This window comes from Rhipicephalus microplus, chromosome 1 (assembly GCF_043290135.1).
Source record: "Rhipicephalus microplus isolate Deutch F79 chromosome 1, USDA_Rmic, whole genome shotgun sequence".
NCBI classification, from domain to species: Eukaryota; Metazoa; Arthropoda; class Arachnida; order Ixodida; family Ixodidae; genus Rhipicephalus; species Rhipicephalus microplus.
In genome coordinates this window covers 301,935,113-301,960,843 of record NC_134700.1, presented here as the reverse complement: position 1 = coordinate 301,960,843, position 25,731 = coordinate 301,935,113, and the positions used below count along the sequence as shown (strand labels likewise).

The 25,731-nt window shown below is 45.6% G+C and overlaps 1 protein-coding gene across 2 annotated transcripts in view; it reads left to right on the top strand.

The window, feature by feature from the left end:
• Positions 1 to 25,731, top strand: part of Mau2 (Mau2 sister chromatid cohesion factor) — a 162,110-nt gene that overhangs the window by 10,389 nt on the left and 125,990 nt on the right. For both annotated transcript variants that reach the window (XM_075865679.1, XM_037412234.2), the window contains one exon: positions 139 to 261. In XM_075865679.1, the coding sequence (XP_075721794.1) occupies positions 139 to 261 (123 nt within the window). The remainder of the gene's footprint in view (positions 1 to 138; positions 262 to 25,731) is intronic.

Below are 25,731 nucleotides of genomic sequence, written 5' to 3'. Positions count from 1 at the left end.
CTGTTGCATTTGAAAAAAAAAAAAAAAAGAAAAAGGCAAAATAGTAGTGACTGTTCAAAGAAAAATTTCAAGTGACCTTATTGTAATAAAGTGAGTGACCTTATTATAATAAATTATTGGCTTAATTTATTTTCTCAGCAAATGTTTGCCACGGAACGAGACTACCCAAGTGCTTGCAGCTTTTTGAGCATCGGTGCAGAGTATGCTCACCTGATGGGAGCACAGTACACACGTATCCTGTTCCTTCTCAGCGAAGGCATGGTGAGTCTACACAGTGTGCTCAAACAGGTTGTTTGAGACCAACATTTTGTTGTCCATCATATGTAGAGTTATAAAACAGGTAGTATGCTCAGTTCACTTAGGTTAGATAATTTAGTAAAGTAGAACAGCCCAAAAAAGAGATTTTTTAAAATTGCATTACTGAAAGATTATGCAGGAGAAGCAAATTTGTGCAATAGTGAAAGATGTGTAAATAGTTGAAGTTCTGGATATTTTTTGAATAGTGTTTGCTCCTTTATTTCTTTCAATGCAAACGCGCCCTTATCAATGGGAGCCAGCGTTAGTTCAGGAAATAGTCTTGATGCGACACTGCATGAGGGGTCGCTTTACCCCGGAGATGCGATAGACGTGTTTCCCAGTGCAATATCGTAGGTCTGTCAAGTTTGTTTCTTCGTGCTCCTCTTTTGTGGCTCGAAGCAATGCCGCCACTGCATCACGGTGCAGGGCTACAAGTAGCATTGCAGTGATGCTTCTCCATTGGTTGTCCACACAGCACCACGAACTGCGGCACGCTATCTCAAAACACCGTATCTTCTACAGAGCCAGCATGATTGCCAACATCATAGCAAAGGACACGCGAAGGCTAGGCGATAGGCGAGAGCAGGGAAGGGCTAAAGGTGAGGGTGGTGAATGGCTGGATCGGGCACATCTGGCTGGCATTGATGAAATAGAGGAGGCGCGTGATATTCGATTCGCACCGGAATTTTACCACTCAAACTTTCCAAAGACAAATACACTACAGTCAATGTGCAAGTAGTAATGGCCTCTTCACATTTTTCTTATATGCTTTACCCTATTACACCGTTCGCATTGCGGTGAAGCTCCCTTTCAGACTGCTAAGAAAACGCTAGTTGCAACACGGAGACGCACTGCTTCATTACAGTGGCCCCTTCATATTTTTTAATATGATTCACTACATCGCACTATGGTATTGCGTGAGTGAATCGGCTCGTGAAAGTGCTGGCTTGCACCTGTGCGGCAGAGGTGAGGGCTGTTAAGTAATGCCATCGTGAACCAAAAACTAAAAATTAAAAAAAAAATTGAACAAGCGTTTTCAGCATCCGTAATTTTACATGTTTTTATACATTGACGTCTCTACAGGGCATATTAGCTACTGTGAATTAAAAGGAACCACACCCTTGTTCACCAGCATAGTTGGGTCTAGACAAAAATTGAAAGAGGAGGCGAGACTATGAAAATAGCTTCTCCAGCTTTGACATGTAAATTGTTGTTGGTTGCACAAAACCGTGTAAACAAATAAAATCCAGTCTCTGCATTGCCTTATCCTTGATAAAATAATTAGGGAGCACCATTTCTCCAGCATTTTCCCAACCTAGCCAAGAGAGCACTTCGATGTACAGTGTCAATTTTAATGAAAGGGAACACGGCGACGCGTGGCCTGCGCACTCCGGCCGTTGCTGGCAGCGCGTTCAAGCGGAAGCGAGAGCAACGACACTCTCTTTTCGCGTCATGTCACGGCGAGCAAAACAGCCATTTGTTGCTGATATAGAATGGCAAGATTTCAACCCCTTCCCTTTCAAGGCGATTACCGGCTCTCGCGTAATCGCCTTCATTGGGGAGGGGGTCGCAATTTTGTCACTAGTTCCAACCAACACGAGTAACTGTGAACTATCTAGTAACATTTGGATAATTTGTACCAGCCGTGAATACGGAATGATCATGCACTAAATGGTAGTGAGCGCTTACGAGCACAAATGTATATCTCCTGAAACAATTACAGTAACGCAGCAGACGTTGACGAAAGCATCCACCAGGTAGTCTTTTATTCGTTCTGCCAAAGTGTAAAAAGATACTGGGCTGGCACTCTCGGAATGATCGTTTTATAGCGCGCAGTGCTGACGCCTAGCAGCATTTCGAAGCTATTACGGGGTGGGGCCCCGTCTGAAATACGAAGCGACTGAAATAGCGATAGAACAGACACTATCAGTTTTCCGCGTCACATATGTGCGCTTCTCTACCGCAATACTGAGCAATAACTGACAGTTACATTGGAGCGCGGAGAGATTGTGTGGACTCTGATAGTCTCCTGCTAAGTTGCATGCTGTTAGGAGCCTAGGCTGCCCACGCCGTCGCTGCCGAGCGGCTCACGCGACCGTGCGCACAGATTTGCTGAGTGATTTGCTTGTCCCCGCTTCGCTTGAGACTGAGCAAAGATGAGCAGTGTAGCGTGTTTGTAACTAGCGTGGGGATTACAAACTCTCACCTAGTGAAGTGTACCACGATTAACTATACTCCGTTTCACACACTAGGTGCAACATCAGTTGCAACGATGCTGTAGCTAGCGAGACTTTTTGCAGTAGAGGTGTTCACGTAAAGAAATAGTTTCCTGCTTTTACCACCCGGAACTTTTGTTTTCGTTTCAATCAGAGTATTAGGTGACCATGTTTTGTATTACAGACACACACACCCACACACATTTGTGGATGGTAAGTCTTACGGGTAAGTCTTACTGGTAAGCTCATTATAGTACTGAATGTTTAGTGAGAGCCATTGCATTTTTTTAGGGGCGAAGCTCCTTAGGGCGTGGGCTGTGCGTCCCCTGTAGCCTGTATGTAGCCACCTCTAGTTTAGTTCTTGCAGTGTTCACTAGATGGCGGTACCGTCCCCTGTATGTAGCCACCTCTAGTTTAGTTCTTGCAGTGTTCACTAGATGGCGGTACCGTCTCCTGTATGTAGCCACCTCTCGTTTAGTTCTTGTAGTGTTTACTAGATGGTGGTACTTGTAGCTGATGATGAAAAGATGCAAGATGTTATAAACTAGAAAGCGGTACTTGTAGTTGATGAAAGACGCGAGATCTTATAAAATAGGAATGATGTCACATATGGCGCGTGTCATTGGTTGAAGGCAATTGTTCGATTTAGTGCGGCGACGTACGCTAGGGGGAGCGATGTAATAAAATCGAGTGGGCAAAATGTACAGAGGATTGATGGTTTACCAGATTTACCTCCGGAGCTTCGCCCACTAGCTTTTCGCCCACTCATCATCATTCACTTCGTGGATATGGCGGAATTTTTCTGTAAGACGTGACATTGATATTTTACCAGAAATAACTTTGATTAACGATGATTTTTGACCCTCGAAAGTTGCTGCCAAAGTAATTCGCATTGCTCCAAAACTTGCCTTTTATCACGCCAAAGCTGCTCCAGAAGAGCATTATTCCTGCTCCCTGAGCTGCTTAAAAACACTCAAGCCCTTTTCCACCCCTGAATTGTGCATAATGAAATGCACTTTATGAAAATATAAGTTGCAGAGAATCAAAGGTCAGTGGAATGTACAAAAAGTGAAAAATTGGAATTTTTGGTTACCATCTGATAAACAGTGCAATAAAAGAACACTATATATGCATAACATTCAAAATAAAGAAAAATCAGGATTTCCATTTTGAGAATAAATGACCCAGGAATAGCATACACAATAACAAGTGCTCTGCTCAATGTTTGTATTAATACACACAAAAGAAATTTGAACCGAGGTACTGCTTCGTTGCTCATGCCATATGGTGACGTATAGCCTGGTTTTTCGTGAGACACAAGTGCGCTCGTGTACTTTCCAGATAATTTTTGTTTTACAAGAGGAGCGTTTAGATATAGATGGGTCTACAATATTGATACGGGACTTTCGGTGAAGTGGGGTAGACGAAAAAGAAGTGAATGTGTTTTGTGCCAGGCCTGACTTCTGCAACAATCTATCATCCCGCCTGTACAATAAACATCTCTCACCCGTAACATAATTTGTGGAGAGTGCTGGGTAACGCCTTGGAGCACCGGACAAGTACGGCGGAAGACACGCCCCTGGAGCTTCGCCGGAGCCGCAGACTCGCAGGACTTCTGCTGCTACCAGTTATCATGAACCCTGACGGCGAAATCCAACCAGCTGCGCCTAACACCTATGGACACCATTACAGGGAACCGCGCCCATTCTCTGCGAAACCTGGAGAGCACTATCGGCGGGTGAGTCTGTGTAACCACTGGGACACTACCGGCCAGCGCAACTACGTACCACTTTTTCTTGAGGGAACTGCGTTGACGTGGTACGAGAATCATCAGGAAAATTTGAAAACGTGGGCGAATTTTGTGGACAAAATCGAGAAGTGTTTTGGAGATCCGACCACGATAAAGAAGCGTGCTGAGCAGACCCCGAGCCAACGTGCTCAAGCCCCTGGGGAGACATGTACGATGTATATTGAATAAGTTCTCAAGCTTTGCAAGAGTGTGGACCGACTAATGACTGATGAGGATAAAGTCGGGCATCTCCTTAAGGGCATCACGGAGGATATCTATCACTATCTTATAGGAAACGATGACTTGCAGTCAGCCAATGACATCATCCGACATTGCCGAACATTGGAGGCCTTTAAAGCTCGGTGCATTTCGGCAAAGTTTGGTAGACTCCGCAACGTCACAACGGTCGCAAGTATCGGCGTAGTCCCTCCACCCACTGATCTGGTGTCAATAATACGAGAAATAGTGCGCGAAGAACTTGATCAGTGGGACGCTACTGCACCGTCGATAGCACATGGCCACGGTTCTTATGCACCATGCGGCCCCCCGCCTGCGTCCATCATTGCTGCGGGCTTCGTCGACTCAAGGACGCCGGTACAGTTGCGTTGTCATGCCTATATGTCTCATCCGCCAAACGACGCCGTGCAAAGTTCACCCCCCAATAGGGCAGTGTGGCAAGATTATCCCGCTGACCATCTTCAGCAGCGAGTGGGGCGTGAAGCACCTGTGTGCTTTTACTGTGGCGTTCGCGGACATATAGCCCGCTTCTGCTCAGAGTGGCATCGGCCACCTCTGCCGCAGTATCAACGACCTCCGGCATCCTCACGGCGCGCAAGTACTTGGCGAGACTATCGCTGGCCACCCAACGGCTACAACCGAACCGACTTCCAACAGACCTTCCGCAGCGATTCGCCGGCTTCTGTGCGGAGTGTGACGCCACCAGCCTCCTCCCGCCAGCATCGGTCACCATCACCAGGTCGTCGGAGTCTCACTTGTCCTCCTCCGCCGGGAAACTAGACGCCGCGGCTGATGGTGGTGAGGTTGCTGGACATTTCTTACTGCGTGCAGATATGCCTCCGCCAGTTTTTATGCAACAAAATAGTCAGTGTTCTTATAAATGGTGTCCCCACGTCCGCATTAGTCGAAACAGGAGCAATTGTTTCCGTCATGAGCAGAAACTTAGACTCGTCTTGGCAAGAAAGTGATGTTCTCTTGGGGAAGCCAGACAACGTTTCGTGCAGTGAGTGGAGAACCGTTGCGCCCAGTGGGAGTTTGACTGCAACTGTTAGTTTCAGCGCTAACTTGTTTAAGGCAGATTTTGTAGTTCTTAATTCTACTCATGACGTCATCCTGGGGATAGACTTTCTGAAAGAATGTGGATCCACTGTGGATTGCGCAGCTGGCGAAGTATTACTGTCTGGTTTTTGTGATAAGCCCACGCGATGCCAACAGACTATCGCAGTCTTTGATCGCATAGTTTTACCGGCCCAATCAATAGTTCAAGTGTCTGTGGATGTTTGTGGTATCACAGCAGATAACGTTGACGTTATAGTTCACCAAATCCAGCATAACTATGCGAAGAGAGATGTGGTTGTGCCGCACTGCGTGATTTCTGCAAGTAGTGGCAAAACCTTGGTATGGGTCAACTCCTCTTTCGAGCCGATTGTAGTGCCTGGTGGAATGAGGCTGGCTGTGTTTGAGTTCGACGTCAGGAGCAACGTTAATATTGCAGTCATTAGCAACGACAGGAAAAAGGAAACTGCATCTGATGTGGCTTGTCCTAGTGATGACATACTAATGGATATGGTGAATAAGTCGCTATCGCCAGAGAAGAGACAAGCGTTAGTTCGGATCCTCTCCAACCGTGCATCTGTTTTTGATTTCGCACTCAATAGCCGCAGAATCTCTGCACCACCTTCACGCACTCGTTATGCGATTGATACTGGTTCTGCCCATCCCATTCGCCTGAGACCATACAGAGCATCTCGGTCGGAGCGTAAAGTTATTGCTGAGCAGGCGGAAGAAATGCTGTCTAAGAAAGTTATACAAGAGTCGTCTAGCCCCTGGGCAGCACCAGTTATACTTGTAAAAAAGAAGGATGGGTCTTGGAGATTATGTGTAGATTACCTGTGGCTCAACTCAGTTACAAGAAAAGACGTATATCCGCTTCCCCGCATCGATGACGTTATCGATTGTTTGCACTCTGCTTAATACTTTTCTTCCGTAGACTTAAGAACGGGATATTGGCAAATTCCTATGCACTCTGCCGATAAGGAAAAAACGGCTTTTATAACTCCAGATGGTTTATTTTAATTTAACGTCATGCCGTTTGGTCTATGTAACGCTCCAGCCACGTTTGAGCGCTTTATGGACACAGTTCTCAGTGACCTAAAATGGGAAGTATGTCATTGCTATCTTGATGATGTTGTAATCTTTGGCCGCACGCTTGAAGAACACAATCGTCGACTTGATGTCGTTCTCATGTGCCTTGAGAAAGCAGTACTTACCTTGAATTCTAAAAAGTGCAATTTTGGTGATCATGAAAATCTAATTCTTGGCCATGTCGTAGACAAACACGGCATTCGGTCTAATCCCCACAATATCACCGCGATCAGCACTTTCCCTCAATTACGATCACTACGAGAACTCCGAAGCTTCCTGGGGCTGTGTTCGTATTTCCGGCGCTTTGTTCCTAGCTTCGTCAATGTTGCTAAGCCTCTTACTCATCTGCTCAACAAAGATGTACCCTTCAAGTGGACAAGAGAGTGTGAGTCATCATTTTCTCAGCTGAAGCTTCTCACTTCTGGGCCTATTCTTGCCACGCCGCGGTGGTCTAGTGGCTAAGGTACTCGGCTGCTGACTTGCAGGTCGGGGGTTTGAATCCCGGCTGCGGGGGCTGCATTTCCGATGGAGGCGGAAATGTTGTAGGCTTGTGTGCTCAGATTTGGGTGCATGTTAAAAAACCCCAGGTGGTCGAAATTTCCAGAGCCCTCCACTACGGCGTCTCTCATAATCATATGGTGGTTTTGGGACGTTAAAGCCCACATATCAATCATTCTGGCCCTATTCTTCGTCATTTCGACGCATCAGCTCCAACTGAGGTTCACAGTGACGCAAGCAGAATCGGTATCGGCGCAGTATTAGTTCAGCGTCACATCGCCGCCGAACATGTCATTGCCTACGCGAACTATTCTTTGAGTAAAGCTGAGCGCAATTACACTGTTACAGAGCAAGAATGTCTGGCAGCTGTCTTCGCCGTGCACAAGTTTCGCCCGCACATCTATGGCCGCCGATTCTCCATCGTCACAGACCATCACTCACTTTGTTGGCTCGCTGGTCTACGAGATCCAACCGGTCGTCTTGCACGATGGGCGCTCCGTTTGCAAGAATATGACTTTGATGTTTGCTTCAAGAGTGGCCGCCGCCATGCCGACGCTGACTATCCCGACTTCCCCTTCCCACGACTTAATTCGACGCCGACAATTCAGACGACTGTCTGGCCGCTCTTGACTCACATTTTCCAGATTTGGAAGCATTCCATACAGAGCAACGTCTAGACTGTAGTCTGGCTCTTTTTTTCTCATCTGACGTCGATAAGCCACATCAGAGCCCATTCGTCATGCAGGATGGCATTCTCCACAAGCGAAATTTCACTGCAAAGGGGGCCCGCCTACTTTTGGTTGTCCCCAAATAATTGTGACCCAATGTGCTGCAAGCTATGCACGATTATCCAACATCAGGGCATATGGGGTTCGCGAAGACCTATCACCGCACACTGAAATATTTCTACTGGCCCCGCATGCGTCAGGCTACAGATAAATACGGGACCAGCTGTGAGCATTGTCAATGGTACAAGAGTCCAACAAGTGCGCCGCCAGGATTTCTCCATCCCTTATCGCCTTTATGTTTTCCCTTTGAGGTCATCGGTATTGACTTGATGGGCCCTTTTCCATGATCCATTACTGGGAACCGCTGGATTATAGTCACTGTAGAACACCTCACTCGGTATGCTGAAACTGCAGCGATCTCTGCTGCAACAGCCGATCATGTTTGTAACTTCCTGCTACGCTACATCATCCTCCGGCATGGGCCCCCTCGTGCCATCATCAGCGACCATGGCCGGCAGTTTGTAGCCGACGTCGTGGAAGAGTTGATTCACCGGTCTGCTTCCCAGTTTCGTCACGCCACTTCATACCATCCACAGACCAACTGTTTGACTGAGCCTGTCAACAGGACGCTCATTAACATGCTCGCTATGTACGTTGATTTCAAGCATAAAAATTGGGATGAAGTTTTACTGTTTATGAGCTACGCCTACAACACTGCGCTACAAGAGACCACCGGCTTTAGCCCGTTTTACCTTCTCTACATTTGTGAGCCACGTACTACTCTCGACACAATTCTCCCATTTTCAGAGCAAGAAAACCCATACCTTGCAGACACACTCTGTCGCGCTGAGGAAGCACCGGCGCATCACGCGTCTCCGGACTTTTGCAGCCCAAGACCGTTCAAAAGCTCGCTACGATAAGCGACATCGACACGTGTCGTACAGTGGAGGTGATATGGTGTGTCTGTGGACTCCATATCGCAAGAGTGGTTTGTATCAAAAGTTTCCAGCCCGCTATACAGGTCCCTTCGTCGTTCTGTCGCGCCTTAGCGACGTTACGTATGTGATGTCACGCCTCACATCATTTGGCCATCTCTCCAGGAAAACTGACGTTGTACATGTCCTCTGGTTGAAGCCATACCACACGCGACACTAACTCGCCCAGTGGGCGTCGTCTGCAACGGCGGAAATGATAGGGGACTTTCGGTGAAGTGGGGTAGAGGAAAAAGAAGTGAATGTGTTCTGTGCCAGGCCTGACTTCTGCAACCATCTATCATCCCGCCTTACAATAAACATTTCTCACCCATAACAATATGAACCAGGCCTATATACAGGGTTTTTTTTTTAAGCAATACAGATTTTTTTCTTAAAAATTAGTATGGGTTAGGCACTTGTCGTTTTCTTTCACGTTTTCACTTTCACGTTTTCTAGTTTCAAAGTCTTTGACAGAAATATTTGGCCCAGGATATAAAGCATCGAGAATGGCAAGTGGTGACCTCCTGTTGGAGCTCCGCGACCAGAAACAATATGAGAGACTGCCTAATCTAGTGAAATTCAGAGATACCAAATTAATAGTAACCCCACACCAAACCATGAACACCGCCCGTGGCGTTGTTTCAGATGATGACCTGTTAGGTCTGACGGAGGCTGAACTCCTGGAGGGTTTCAGCAAACACAATTTAATCAACGTGAAACGAATTAGGATGAGGCGTGATGGCAAAGAAGTCCAGTCTAAGCACCTGATACTTACCTTCAATTCAAGTGTACTGCCTGACTCCGTTGAGGCTGGGTATATCAAGCTTCGAGTGAGGCCATATATACCAAACCCTCTCCGATGTTTCAAATGCCAGCGGTTCGGCCACAGTTCACAGAACTGCCGAGGCTGCCTAACTTGCGCGAAATGCAGTACTGAAGAACACACATCTGATGCCTGTGAAAACTCTCTTCACTGTGCGAACTGTAATGGGGGGCATGCCGCATACTCACAGTCATCCCCATGCTGGAAAAAAGAAAAGGAAATTGTCACGATTAAAGTAAAACAAAACATTTCATTTAAAGAGACACAAAGGCAGGTGTCCTACCTATCGGAAACCAGCTTTGCCAAAGTGGGGCGTCAGGGGGCAGCGCCACGACGGCTTCCGGCGGCTGTCTGGCACGCGTAGTGAGCCAGCGGTAACGCCATCCGCCCCCTCGGCGGTTGCAGCCAGTGCTGCCCCATCATTTAAGAAAGACCCACCAACCTCCGGGCTGGGGGCCGCGAAGGTCTCGTCTTTTGAGGCGAAACCCTCAAAACAAAGGCAGTGCTCGCAAGAGCGCATGTCGAGTGCCTCGCAAAAGGCAATGGACACAACACCGAGCGTGAGGACGCAGCCAGCGCCTAAGGATCGGCGCGACACCGTCAATCGATCCAAAAAAGAAAAATCTCGTGTCACGGCCCCTGGAAATGGTCCGTGAGCTAACTTTCCATCCTTGAGCACACAGCACAAAACATATCTAAAATGGACATATAGATCTTACAGTGGAATGTGAGAGGACTTCTCCATAACCTCGATGATATTAGAGAACTTCTTAATAAACGTACTCCAAAGGTGCTGTGTGTTCAAAAAACACATCTCAAGTCTGCACAAACAAACTTTCTAAAGCAATATGCCATCTTCCGCAAAGACCGTGACGACGCTGCTGCTTCGTCGGGCGGGGTCGCTATAATAGTTGATAAAGGTGTTGCCTGTAAGCAATTAAACCTCCGAACTTCTCTTGAGGCAGTTGCTGTCCGAGCAGTGCTGTTCGGGAAGCTACTAACAATTACCTCTATTTACATTCCTCCGTGCTATCAACTTTCGAAGACAGAATTTCAAAGCTTCATTGATGAACTTCCTCCGCCATATATAGTCGTTGGTGATCTAAATGCACATAATCCTTTATGGGGCAACTCCCGTTTAGATGCGCGAGGATGCCTAATAGAACACTTTCTGTTTTCGTCAGGTGCATGTCTACTAAACAAAAAAGAACGAACATATTATAGCACTACACACAACACATACTCTTCTATAGACCTGAGTATTGTCTCGAGTACATTAATTCCATATCTGGAGTGGTTCATTCTCAAGAACCCCTTTGGGAGTGACCACTTCCCGATTATGTTGAAGTTAACAAAAGAAGATACATGCTCGCCTGATTTTTCTCGTTGGAACACCAAGTCAGCCAACTGGGAACTTTTCCGAGGAATTACATTTTTAGACGGAGATGACATTGCTGATTTTAATATAGATGATGCTGTAGCATACCTAACAAATTTTATTATTGACGCTGCAGTGAAATGTATTAAGCAAACCAACGGAATGACTAATAAGCGTCGCATCCCATGGTGGAATGACGATTGTCGGAAAGCGCGCAATAGTCAAAATAAAGCTTGGAGACTACTCCGAAATTTCCCAACGGCTGAAAACCTCGTCAATTTCAAACAGTTCAAGTCCCAAGCCAGAAGAACGCATTGTCTTGCAAAGAAAGAAAGTTGGAATCGGTACATCTCCGGTATAAATTCTTACACCGACAAAATGAAAGCTTGGAATAGGGTAAACAAGTTAATGGGTCGGGAGTCACACCCCCTACCCTTGGTAAGTAGTTGAGAGGAGAGCCTGGAGGAGCAGGTGAACTGCCTAGGCGAACACTTTGAATATGTCTCATGTGCATCACACTATACAGAAACGTTCTTAAAAGTCAAAGAACGCGAAGAGCGGCAACCCCTTAAATGTAAACGTCAATCCAGGGAGACTAACGACTGCCCATTTACATTAGCTGAACTTAAGGCATCTCTTGCGTACTGCAACAACTCGGCGCCAGGTGGCGATTGTATAATGTATGAAATGATCAAGTACCTTCACCCCGAAGCACTAAAAAAACTCCTAACCCTCTTCAATACCATGTGGGAAGCTGGGTATATTCCATTGTCATGGAAAGAAGCGATAGTCATCCCGGTACTTAGACAAGGCAAAGACCCGTCCTTCGCCGCCAGCTACAAGCCAATAGCGTTAACAAGCTGTCTATGCAAACTATATAAGAAAATGTTAAACTGGCGCTTAATCCACTTCCTAGAAAGTAACAGTATACTAGATCCCCTTCAGTGTGATTTCAGAGAGGGAAGGTCGACAATAGACCACCTTGTTCGCATAGAGACATACATCAGAGATGCATTTATTCATGGGCAGTTTGTACTTTCGGTATTCTTAGACCTGGAGAAGGCGCACGATACCACATGACGATTCGGGATGCTACGCTATCTTGCCGCCATGGGCATCCATGGGAATCTGTTAAACACAATTGAAAGCTATCTGTCTAATCAAACCTTTGGCGTAAAAGTGGGAAACGCTCTCTTTAGATCATTTACCCAAGAGACCGGCGTCCCGCAAGGGGGCGTGCTTAGTTGCACACTCTTCCTTGTAAAAATGAACTCCCTGCAGTCAGTAATTCCAAGTGCGATGTTTTATTCCGTGTATGTTGATGATGTGCAGATGAGTTTCAAATCATGCAATATATCTATCTGCAAACGACAAGTGCAGCTTGGAATGAATAAATTCTCTAAATGGGTGGATGAGAATGGTTTTAACTCTTTCGGGACCGCCCGAAAAAAGGATGAAAAAAAAAAAAAGAGGTGTGAGTAAAAATTTTTTATTATATGAAACAAAAGTACTACACTACTTTATCATACACCAAAATGCAGGTTATTGAATGGTTTTTAACATACAAAACAAATGTTTTACCTAAACATTGCACACAACAAATGAAAAAATCTGAAAGTAAGAACTTAGAGAAAAAAAAACACAAAAAAGTTTAAAGAAGTGTAAACACAAAAATTTTCAACAAAAGTAAAATTAATTGAGAATATGCAAAATGTGGCAAAATGCTTTCTTTCTTGATCGTAAAAGTTTGGTGTGGCTAGGAGTAACGTTTTTTTTGTGTGAGCCCTTTGGCAGTAGGTACCAGCACTTGCACACGTGCCTAGGTTGGCGTTGCACGACGCGTGTGCCACTAGCCGAAGCAGTTTCGGACTGAGGTGAAACACAGGTGAACTTGGCACGTGTCACAAAAAACGTTTGTTTTGAGCTCGACCTTGGTGCGTTCGTAGCACAACTTGCAGTTCTTACGTTTTTGGACTTTTTGTGGTTTGTGGTCCGCATGTTTTGGAGTGGGTGGTGGAGGAGATCGAGCTTGTTTGCCATCAAAGCCAAAAATCTGCTCGAGAAGCTCTTCTCTGAAGGCCAGATGATCATACCCGGCTTTTCGACTGAGCTCAGGGATCTCCGGGTGTGATGCACGATGTGCTTGAAAAAGCACAAAACTGTTCACGCAGGCAATGTCGATGCAATGAAAAAATAACGTCTTCCACCACCGCACACTTCGCATCAAGACGTTGTAGTAACCAATCATTTGATCCGACTTATCTACTCCCAGCATTCCAGTGTTGTATTCGTCAATCAGCAATGGCTTGGGCACTGATACTTCAGTCCAGGTGTTACCACTCTGCACTCGTCTTTTTGCAACAACTTTCTTGTTGGCAGTGTGGATGGTGCTGATCATATTTACAACGCGCCGATCTTTCCACTGAAGGTAAAGGATGTTGCCATCTCGAATACATCGAATGTCCCCTCGTTTGGCTTTTTTTTCCCAATGTGGCTCCTTCAGTTCTTTGGGAAATCCTCGGCGATCTTTGCGCGTTGTTCCACAAGCCAATGTTTTATGGTCAAGGAGGTAATCAAAGAGGTGCGTCGAAGTGTAAAAATTGTCCATAAAAACTTTGTATTCCTGATCAAAGTATGAGGAACACAGATCGCACACTACATCAAAAGCCAAGCCATGAGGCCCCGGCTGCACACGGCGGCCAGTGTAGACACTGAACTGCACAGTGTATCCTGTGTCAGGGTCAGCTAGCACCCACAGCTTTTATCCCCATTTAGTCACCTTATCTTTGAGGTATTGACGAATTCCAGACCTCCCTTTTGATTTTACCATGCGCTCGTCCACGGAGAGATCTCGATTGGGCTGGAAGAGCTGTGCTGACACTTGGTTGATGTGCTCAAGAAGCCACCACATGTATCGCAGCTTTCCTTTTGACTGTTGGTTCGGATCATCCAAGTCTGCAATTTGGAGGAGCGCTAGCAAAGCGATAAATCGCTTTCGGGGCATGATGCGTCGTGCAAGAAGACCACTATAAAGACTTCCTACGTTCCAGTAAAGTTTAAGTCTTGGAACCTTCACAATCCCCATGTAAATCACCAGCCCAATGAACTTCAGCAGTTCACTGGGGGCGACTTCCTCCCACGAACCGTCTGGCCGAGAGTGCGTCGGTTTTTCAAGAATGCAAGTCCACGCATACTTGTTTGTGTTTTCGCAAAACATTGCAACAACTTCCACAGAAAAAAACAGAAGAAAGAAATCCGGGGCAGTCAAAAACTTCTTCTTCCCGCTTCTCAGGGCCATGGCGACGTCATCGCGCAGGTAGACACCGGGCTGTCTTCTTGGCGAAAACTCAATCCGCTTCTGCACTGGTGGCAGGAGATCACCACCATAGGTGGTTGACACCCTAGCGAAGAGATATAAATCAGCGAGAACATATACCGAGTTCACATAGCTACTCGAGAGCCAACTGAAAGCGAAACCAACACTCTCCTTCTAGCCCCGCTTGAAGTTCCCGGCTGATCATCCCCTGAATCCTCACTTGAGGTAAAATCTGAGCTCGTAACTTCACATTCTGAGTCATCACTGCCGTTTTCATCGCTAAAATCTACTGTGGAAGCCGAAGATACGCGAGGCGGAAGCGTGTTTCTTATCGCGCTGGCGCGCGAGCATGACGCCATGTTTATTACTGTCGACGCCGCTGTGCTGTCAAAAAAAAATATCCGACGTGTCGCCGCCTGGCGATAAAAAAGCAAACTTCACAAAATAAAAAATTATAGTTGTCAAACTATCTTACAGATGGCGGCAGGTGTTCCATTGAGCAAAAATTTTTATTCTGGAGGCGCGCGAAACCATCAATTACATGTGATCGACGACCTATGGGCGTGGTCCTGAAAGAGTTCACATAAACACCCAGAAAAGTACTTGCGTGCTCTTCTCCAACAAACGAGGGGTTATGCCACTACCACATATTGCGATCAAAGGAGACCAACTCTCTGTGAGATGCGAGCATAAATTCCTGGGAACCACTTTAGATTCTAAGCTCACGTTTATTCCCCATATTAAATATGTAAAAATGAAATGTCTGAAAGCGATGAACCTCTAAAGCTCCTATCACGTACAACATGGGGTAGTGATTGGAAGTGTCTCTTGAACTTGTACAAAAGCCTCGTCTGGTCGCACCTGGATTATGCCTCTATAATTTATCATTCTGCAATGCCAAGTGCTTTGAAAATCCTAGACCCCGTTCACCATCTGGGTATCCAACTTGCAACCGGTGCTTTCACGACAAGTCCAATCCAGAGTTTCTATGTAGAGTCGAATTAGTGGTCTATAGCAGTTTCACTTATTTTACAAAGGTACGCACAAACATCAAGCATCCTTATTATTCAGCTATAAACGATATGACCGCTGCCACCCTCTTCCATAATCGACCTGCAGCGAGAAAGCCGTTCTCTATGCGTGTGAGAAACTTAAGTGAGGAAATGGGTGTTCCGCTGCTAGAACTTTGTCCTATGCCCACAGCAAAACATTTACCGCCGTGGCCGTGGCAGCTTATACATTGTGACACCTCATTTGCCGAGATCACTAAACACGCACCAGAAGCACATATTAAAATGCATTTCCGACGACTCCAGTCCAACTACTCATGCGTAGAGTTCGGACCATCCTTCTCGGAATCCGGTGTACTGCACCCGGAAACAAGTATATTTACGGCTGAGGGTTATGCACTATTGTCGGCTGTGAAGCATATACGGAAATCAGTCATACAAAAATCAATTATGTTCACAGAGACTCGTTAAGCGTTGTAAATGCATTAAGATCCCTTTTCAGATTCAGAAATCCGGTAATAATAGAGCTGTATTCCGTTCTATGTACAGCGTATATGTTCAACCAGCATGTTACTATTTGCTGGGCACCTGGCCATAGAAGCATCGAGGGCAATGTGTTAGCTGACCAAATGGCCACGTCAATTATATTGCGCACTATTAACCCCACCGCTACTGTCCCTACAACAGATCTGAAACGCTTCCTACGCAAGAAACTGCAAAGCCACTGGCAACGCTTGTGGGACACAGAAATAAATAATACCGTATTTACTCGCATAATCCCCGCACTTTTTTTGCCGGAAAACCAATGAAAAGTTGGGGGGTGCGAGAATTACACGGGGAAAACGTTCTACGAAAACGTACAGAGCGAAAAAGAAAACGAAGTGGCCGCAAATCGGGATTCTCACACCAGTAACTAACAGCAAGCCTCAAGAAGTACTAATTAAAACTTACCTCAACAATAAAAGCAGAGGTTCTACACAAGACAATATTTAATTGAGACACAAAAAGTGGAAGCAAATAGTCGAGAATTAGAATACCATACGCAAAGCTTGTGGACGTTGCGGGCATAGCGGTAGCGTTTGTCGCTCAACAGGTGCCCTCAAAAGATAAGCGTGGGACGTCAGTATTGGGCTGATGGCTATTTAACAGAATTGTCCGCAGTTTCCTTCTTAAGAAATAAAGTTTACCATCAATCCCAGTTTTAGGCTCACGGCAGGCCCAACGCGTCTAGGTGGCTTTTAGCAGCCATCACCAGTAGTGAACACAAAACTCGTAGACTCCGAAGGGCATACCGGCAACCCTGTTGCCGTTTTTTAGTGCATTATCTATCGCTTGCAACTTGAAAACAGCCGTACAGCTTCAGTCGCAACGCACACTGGCCACTTCGGCTTGGCTCGAGTTGGATTGAATTTGTGCAATAGTACGCTTGAGGCTTAAGAGATGGCGCTAGATGACGTGCGCTATCGTTATCAATGGCTGAAAAGAGCAGACTACATTATTGCAGCAGTTTTCGGGGGTGCGATAATTACTCGAGGAAAAAAGAAATCGTATTTTTGTTGGGCGATGTGGGGGGTGCGAAAATTGTGCGAGTGCGAGGATTACGCGAGTAAATATGGTAAGCTTCACTTGATTAAGCCGCAGTTGGTTACTGGCTCTCTGCTACAAGAACACAGCGAACTGATGTCCTATACTGTCGCCTCAGAATAGGACACACTTATGGTACCCATAGCTTTCTGCTGACTGGCGATGGACCTCTTACTTGTGGTAGATGTGGCGAGTGGCCAACCGTCCTCCACGTCCTCCTGGAGTGTCCGGAAGCTGAAAGAGAGAGAAAGAAATATTTTGCTTTAGCATACCGCTATCATCTTCCGCTACATCCTACTATGTTTCTCGGCGAAAAGCCGCTTTTCGATGCAAAATCAGTCCTTGGCTTTCTAAAAGATGTAGTATTGAATGTTTTTAGCCCAACAAGTTCATAGTGCATCCTCTGTCTAGAAGATGCCGCTGTGATAGCAGCTTTCAATGAGCCCAGGCCTCCATGTTCTTGTTTTAAGGACTCTGCCGAGGCACTGGTGCTCCACGCCAAGTTTTTATTTCATATACATATCATTTTTAAAGCATTTTATGTCTCCTTAGCACACATCATTTGTCATTGCCATAATTTTACTATATGTATATTTTACGCACCTACAGCGACTGTTTTTAGGCCCATTTACAGCCACGTCACGTCTGTTTTATTCACACTGCATATCGCACAGTTCATTATCATCGCTCTGGCACTCTTTGGCCACATCTGGCACTTGCGCCAATAAACTCCACTAATCATTGAAATTCGACGTTAGATCTGTGAAACTACGTCAATATTTTCATTGAAACTAATCATCATCAGCCTGGCTACGCCCACTGCAGGGCAAAGGCCTATTTCAATATCTGCCAATCAGCCCAGACCTATGCTTTTCGTTACCACTTTATACTTGCGAACTTTTGAATGTCATCGGACCACCTAACTTTCTGTCTCCCTTTCGTGTGTTTGCCTTCTCTGAGAATCCAGAGTTACCCTTAATGACCAGCACTTATCCTGCCTACATGCTAAGTGCCCAGCCCATGTCCATTCCTCCTTGATTTCAACTATGATATACTTAACCCCGGTTGTTCCCTGACACACTGCTCTCTTCTCGTCTCATAGGATTACACCTATCATTTTCTTTTCATCATCATCATCAGTGTTTATTCAATCAACGTAATACAAAAACATGGTTACAAAAGTATTTGGACCATTAGCCTGTGTGGCTAGTCAGTGGTCCAATCTATTACGTGATTATTTTATTACATGTCAGGAGCAGAGGTGCAGTTAATATGATTATGAATCTATACACAAAATCAATGACAGGGTAGCTTTTAAGGTATATTTTATCGAATTAAATTCACATGACAGTAAATGCTAAATTGCTGCAAATACTTTTAATACACAAGTGATAAAGAACTAAAGGCATACATTGTAACAATACAGAAGATAGTGATACCACAAAAATATTTGGCACAATTTGTGCACAAAAATTAACTGCGTTGAAGAATCAATACAATCGAACTCACTTCAGAACTAGAAACAAAAAGAAGGAAAGAAAAAGAACTATGCCAGATGAGTCGTAAAAAAGTGTGGACGTGAGCTTAACTTTGGTTAAGAACATAAAAAACTTACAAAATGCATTTTACAAGTGAATTTAAAGTTGCGGGCAAGTTTAATTTCAAGTGGAATTGTGTTCCAGATTTTAGCACCAGTGAATTGTATTAACCGTTCGCCATATACATTCCTACAAGTAGGGAGGTTGAAGTTGCCATTGCCTGCATGCCTTGTGTTACGGGTCGGTGTAGAAAACGCACTCACAGGTAGTGGAAAATTGGTGTTAATGATAGAATTTATCAACACCGCGGTTTTATAGTTTCGCTGAGACGTGAAAGGCAGTATCTGAGTAGATGAAAACAAATCTGAGCTTGGGCAACAAGAGGACGATGCCGTGATAATTCTTAAGGCGCGTTTTTGCAATCGTATGATCGGTGCTATATACGTTAGATAAGTAAAGCCCCATATTTCGCTACAATAACTGAGTTGAGAGTGAAATATAGAGAAGTATAATGATCGTAGCACATTATATGGAAAGTAACATTTGGCTTTAATGAGCGTGAAGCATGCGAAAGCAAGCTTTTTGGATATGTAATTAGCCTCATCTTTCCAATTCAGGTTTTCATCTATTAGAACCCCTAAGTATTTAAACGCGGAAACGCGCTCAATGGGCGCGTCGTTAATTTCTAAGTCCAGCTGACTATAATCGAGGTTTTTTCTTCTGGAATGAAATATGATATATTTAGTTTTGGCTACATTTAATGCGAGCTTGTTGCGGGCGAACCATGCGGAAATCTGTGCCAACTCTGCCGTGATTTCTTCTTTTAGCGTGCACAGAGAGTTACCTCGGAAAAGCAATGCAGTGTCATCAGCGTACATTATGGTTTTGCGTGAAAGAGCAGATGGTAGGTCATTTATGTATAGTGAAAACAACATAGGACCTAGCACGGTTCCCTGGGGTATTCCACATGTTATTTTTCTAAATCCTGAAGATATACGGTCAAACACGACGCATTGTTTTCTATCTGCCAGATAACTAGAAAATAACCGAAGTGTCTTCTCGGTGAAGCCATAATAAGATTCTAATTTCTTTAATAAAATGGAATGCGAAACAGTATCGAATGCTTTTCTTATATCCAAGAAAACGCTGACGGCAATTTCGTTATCATGAAGTACTGAGTTGATGAACTGTGCTAGTGTAAAAACAGCTGTGCTCGTTGACCTATTTGTGATGAAACCATGTTGTTCAGGGCAGATTATGTCGTTTGAGCTTAGAAATCGACAGAGAGGGGACCTAATTACCTTTTCAAAAAGCGTGTTAACAATGCTGAGCACTGAGATGGGACGGTAACTACTCGGATTTTCTCGATCCCCGGATTTGTAAATAGGTACGACTCTCGCTATCTTTAGGATATTTGGGTAAGTTCCATTTTGCAGGCAGTTATTCATGATGCGGGAAAGAGGCTCCGAAAGAAGGTCTACATTTACCTTCAGTAGTTTTGTAGTAATCCCATCATGACCAACGGCTTTATTGCATGGGAGTTTTAGGATTTCTGACCTAATTTCCTCAGTGGTTACGCTTGCAAGCTGAAAGTCTTCCTCAAATATTTTGTTTTGGCAAGAATGTAGAGGATCTGCTTGAGATTGAGCAGGAAAGTTGTTAGCAACATTGGTAAAAAAATTATTGAAGTTATCAGCAGTATTTGTTGTAGGATTATCCGGAGCAATGCGCTTTATTGGTTGTAGGATTATCCATCGCTCATTGCGTCGTCCTCAATTTAAGCTCCACCCTCTTTGTAAGCCTCTAGGTTTCTGCTCCGTAGATAAGTACTGGCAAGATGCAGCTGTTATATACCTTCCTCTTGAGGGTTAGTGGCAGATTATCATTCATGATGAGAGAGTGCTTGCTGAGTGGGATCAACCCCATCTTTATTCTTCCAGTTACTTCACTGTCATGGTTCGGCTCCGCGATTACTACCTGTCCTAAGTAGACATATTCTTTTACAACTTCCATTGTCTCTCCACCTATCGCAAAGTGCTGTTTTCTGCCAAGACTGTCTCACATTACTTTAGTTTTGTGCATATTAATTTGCAGACCTACTTTTCTGCTTTCCCTGTCCAGGTCAGTAATCATGAGCTGTAATTCATCCCCTGAGTTACGCATCAAGGCAATGTCATCAGCGACTCTCGGGTTACTAAAGTACTCTCCACTAACTCTTATTCCTGACTCTTCCCAATCTAGGGTCCAGAATACCTCCTGTAAACATGCAGTGAATAGAATTGGAGAGATCGTGTCTCCCTGCCTTACACCCTTCTTTATTGGGATTTTTTCGCTTTCTCTATGGTGGCTGTGGATCCACTGTAGATTTCTTCCAGTATGTTTATGTAGGGTTCTTCGATGCCCTGATTCTGTAGTGCCTGCATTACTGCTGATGTCTTGACTGAGTCAAACGCCTTCTCGTAATCTATGAAGCCTATGTATAGTGGTTGGTTATATTCCGCTCATTTCTTGATTACTTGATTGGTAGTATGAACATGGTTTATTGTGGAGTAACCTGTACAAAATCCTGCTTGGTCCTTTGGTTGATTGAACTCTAATGTCTCCTCAATTCTATTAGCTTTTATTTTTGTAAATAGTTTGTAGATCACGAACAGTAAGTTGATCGGCCTATAATTTTTCAAGTCCTTGGCATTTCCTTTCATATGGATTAAGATGGTGCTGCCGTTCTTCTAAGATTCGGATACCCTTCCCACCAAGAGACACTTCGTATATAAGGTGGCTAGTTTTTCTAACACAAATTCTCCGCCATCTTTCAGGAGGTATGTTGTTACCTTATCCTCACCAGTAGCTTTGCCTTTTCGCATTCTTTCTAGGGCTTTCCTTACATTCCTGTCGTTACTGGTAAGATGTCGAATTCCTCTGGAGTAGTATTGTTTCTCAGGATATCATCTCGTTTGTTTTGGCTTCTGTACAGCTCTCTGTAGAACTCCTCCGTCATCTCGATTATGGCGAGCCTAAATAGACTCACCATAATCTGGAATGTAGAACGACTGTGTCGTATAAACAACCACCCTAAAATTGATATTAAAAAGATAAATAAAATATTTTTGTTTATTAGTCATTTTCTGCCCTGGCCTAGAAATCGTCCGCTGAGACGACAGACGACAAGTGTCTAACTGTTAAAGTTTTTTAAGGAAAAAATCTGTGTTGCTTAAACAATATATATTGGCATGAGCGAGAAAGAGAACAAGAGACAACACCTGATCCTGGGCCAGCTGTTCTTATTCTGACTTCGTCCTTCTCTTCCTTCTATAGTTGCGTATGCGCCCGTGCCTGAGCACTGCACTTGTCATCATTACACTCCGCCACACTGCGAGCATGCAGTCCTGCTAATCTTGCCCCTCACTGGCACAGGTCCTTTTCTTGGAAGGTCGAAACGTTCAGAGGGCCTAGGCTATAAACCACTATAGGTAGAACTAATGCCTCTGGTGGGCGGCATAGGCTGCCTCGCATAGGCTGGTCATGGCCACGGTGCGTCTTGCATTGAAAGTAAGGCGATGATGTCTCTGGTGGACGCCATTGACTTTGTCGTGCCGGTTTTTGTGTCTTGCTTTGAAAGTCGGGTGACGATGGCTCTAGTGGACGCCATTGAGTGTTTCGCAATGGTCGTCTTCGGCCCGCAGGCCCGGAGCCCTGAGTTGCCAATACCGTCTCTGGCGGGCGGTATTGGCTGTGTCTGTGGCGTCTCTCTAGTGGACGCCATGGCTTGCCTTGCGGGGCTGTCGAACACTCTGGTGGGCGATCGTGACTGTCTCGAGGCGGCCGCAGCAGCAGGCAATTCAGTGGGTGCAGTTTGGGGCCCTGGTCTTCATTCCCGTCGGCGTTTTGGACAGGCTGCGATTCCCGGCTATCATGCTTTGATGCTGGAGCCTCTGCCCTGCCATCTTTGGCTCCTTTTGTTCTGCGGCCACAAGGAATCAAGATGCTCCTTGGTTGTTCTGTACCGCGGCGTCCATACAATGAACGCCATCATAACTGCACATCATGCTGCAGACACCAGGGGCGTACGAAGGTCTCATTTCGCTGCTATCACTGGGAACTGTTGGTATCGTAGACAGGTAGGTTGTGTCATGTCGTGACCTATCCGGCAGGACAGGGTCACGTGAACGACTTTACGTGCCCAGGAGGTGTCGGGTTCGAAAGCCGCAATGTCAATTGCTGAGGCTCGAAGGTGGTCTTGTTGCCTGTTGTCAGACTGGAGGACTGCGATGAGACATCGAGCTGCCGCCCCACTTGAGCTTGATATATGGTAGCGGGCGCATTGATGAAGGGTCCAGCTACCCTGTGCCCCTCTGTATCTCCCCCCACGAAAGAGGACGGGGTGGCCAATGGCTGGCACGAATTTGGCTCCGGTACCAGCGATGAGTCTGGAAACTCATGTGGAGAACTGGAGTGCTCAGCTAGAGCCTCGAGATGAAACCCTTCTTGAACTGCATTCTCGGTACCGGTCAGGTTGGACCGGGTGGTGGAAGGGAGATCGGAGAGTGTCCTGCCGAAGGCAGCTATGAGCTTGGAGCTCCACTCCACCCAGGACTGCTGCTTGAAGCCTTCATACCGGTGCCATGCCGCTGCACCTTCCAGAAGACGGTCTACAGCCACGGTCCATTTCTGAGATTCCGTCCAGACCTCGCGCATTGGTATCGCGTTGACGATTGCCACCCAGCTGTCGGTGTCGTTCCGGAAACCGTGGAATTCCAGTAGTTTGCATCGCTACATTGTGGTCGGAACATCGCTACCGCTACATCGTGGTCGGAACAGGAGATGGTTACGAACTTCAGCGACTACGTCCTTAGTGAGGCATTTAAATTTTACCTAACCCACATATTCGAGAACGAAGAGTCATGGCAAAAGATCAAAGAGGAGATGATTACTCATTTTAATGACTATCACCAAGACTTACTCATTGCCAACCATCTATAGACAACCGCACACTATCGTCAATTTCCTAAGTAGTTCTCAAACATTCGAAAGCCAAGCGCGAATCGACAAGTGGCTCAAGACAAAGTGGCACATGCGTTTCCTTACAGAAGGCCATGCGTATATTGGGAAAAACCCAACCGTCAAGCGCGTCTCCTTTCTACACGAAAGTCGGCATTTCTGAAGTCATCGCTTCAGCATATGACGCGAGACGTTGCTCAACCACCTGATGCCCTTCCCTCTTCGTCTTGAATACGAGGTCCACCACCTGGGTTTTCGTCACGCGGTTCTTCAAGCGCACCTAACGCTCACCACTTGCCTTATAAGGACGCCGTATTCATGGTAGATGACCTGGCGCATCGAGAAAATACCCTGTCAAGCCATTCTTCTTCCGTACGGTTTGATGCATCACCGTCCGGTGCACACACACACCCTCGACAGTCCAAACAAAACAGAACGCTCAGACGCATCGAACGTCGCATGCTACCAGGTGCAAGGACCACTCGCAGTTAACAGCGAAAAAGAAGCCCCTGAAGGGCTTCCTGTCATTTCTACGGCACTGCAGAATTGCCAAAATCTGCAGTTCAAACCAAGTAATGCCATGTCACCTGTGGTGCCCACATGCAGAGCTCACCAATTCATGAATGGAACAAATTCAGAAGTACATGATACATCAAACCTCGTACACAGTTGTCTTTCGCAAGCATGCGTAATGAACCACGTCACCGAAGCCTCTGAAGAGCCTGCTAGCAATGATGATGTATTACCAACTATGCCCGACAAGCAAGACGCCAATTCACCAAGCATCAGCTGTCGACAGGACACGTCAAACACTGAAGGAAATGAATGCCCCATTCCGGAAGGGGCGCCACTACAGCCATCTCTTGAGCAGCCTCAGCAAAGCAAGCAAAGCCAAGTTCATAAACACATGCTACGAGAGAAACTGCAACAAGGGCATCAACGAACGCAAAATTCAACGGAAGTGCACTCACCAATAAAAGAACATCGGAAAATAAGATCTCGAAACCAAAGACCAATTCAAGACGTCAGACACTTTCGCACAAAGAAAAGTCACCAGAGACACTCCCTGCCTCAGCTATTACACCGACTACACCACCACAGAAAACGCCGAGAAAGACGCGGAAGCACTGCTTGCACACCGCAAGCACTCAGGTGCTTCATCACAGTCTGTCAAAAAGCACGAAAGGAATAAGCTCCGGGATTGCACCATTCGCGACGAAGAATACAACCCCGACGACATCCGAGCTGCCGATGCAACAATGCATTCTATCCTTGCTCGGTCCCCAGAGGAGCTCCAGCAGTATTGTCAGTATCCATATGTAGCCCGCTCTGTCCGGAACACAACAGTCAAGCTCGTCCACCAGAGTCGTCGTAAAAATCACCGGACTGCTCCCTCGGCCTTCAAGATTTAGTGAGATTGTCAAACTCTGTCGGGACGTGAAACTGCGAATTTGGCCATTATTTTGCTTATTTTGTTTTCAATTTGTGGTAGTTTGTAACCGGTGCCAGCTTTCGGGGGGAGGGGGAATCGTGTGACATATGAAGTGATGGTTGGTAGAAGCCGAGGAGGAAGAAGTGATATATATATATATATATATATCAAGCAAGTGTCTTCTGTGGATCCAGTGATAAACAGAAATTGGCTTGAGCGGACAAACGTACGAAAACTTTTCTAATCCTACGTTTCGGCCGGGGAATCGAGGATTAATAAAAGGTTTTGTACGTTTGTCCGCTCAAGCCAATTTATCCCCCCCTCTCTCTCTCTCTCTCTCTCTCTCTCTCTCTCTCTCTCTCTATATATATATATATATATATATATATATAAATATGAAAGTAGATGCGCTTTCACATAACAACTGTTTATTGTGCCGACGTTTCGACAGGAACCCTGTCTTTTTCAAGGCATAATACTATTTACACATGTTCCGTGCCTTTTTATATCCTGTCGAGGCAGGAGGGGAGGGGTCAAATGAGAAAGAGAGAGAAAAAAAAAAGAAGGAAGAAACAGCGAAACGGGAGGACAAACAATAAATAAAATATAGAAAATCTAGGAGAAGAAGCAAGACCAACAGGGCGTAATTAGAAAGGGGCAGCATTTCAACAGAGTAGGGCAGAGGTAGATGAGGAGTGTCATCATTGTCAACAATACCTCCCCCGCACCCACACTCCCCAAGTGGGCAGGGAGCCGCCGTTTTTGTAT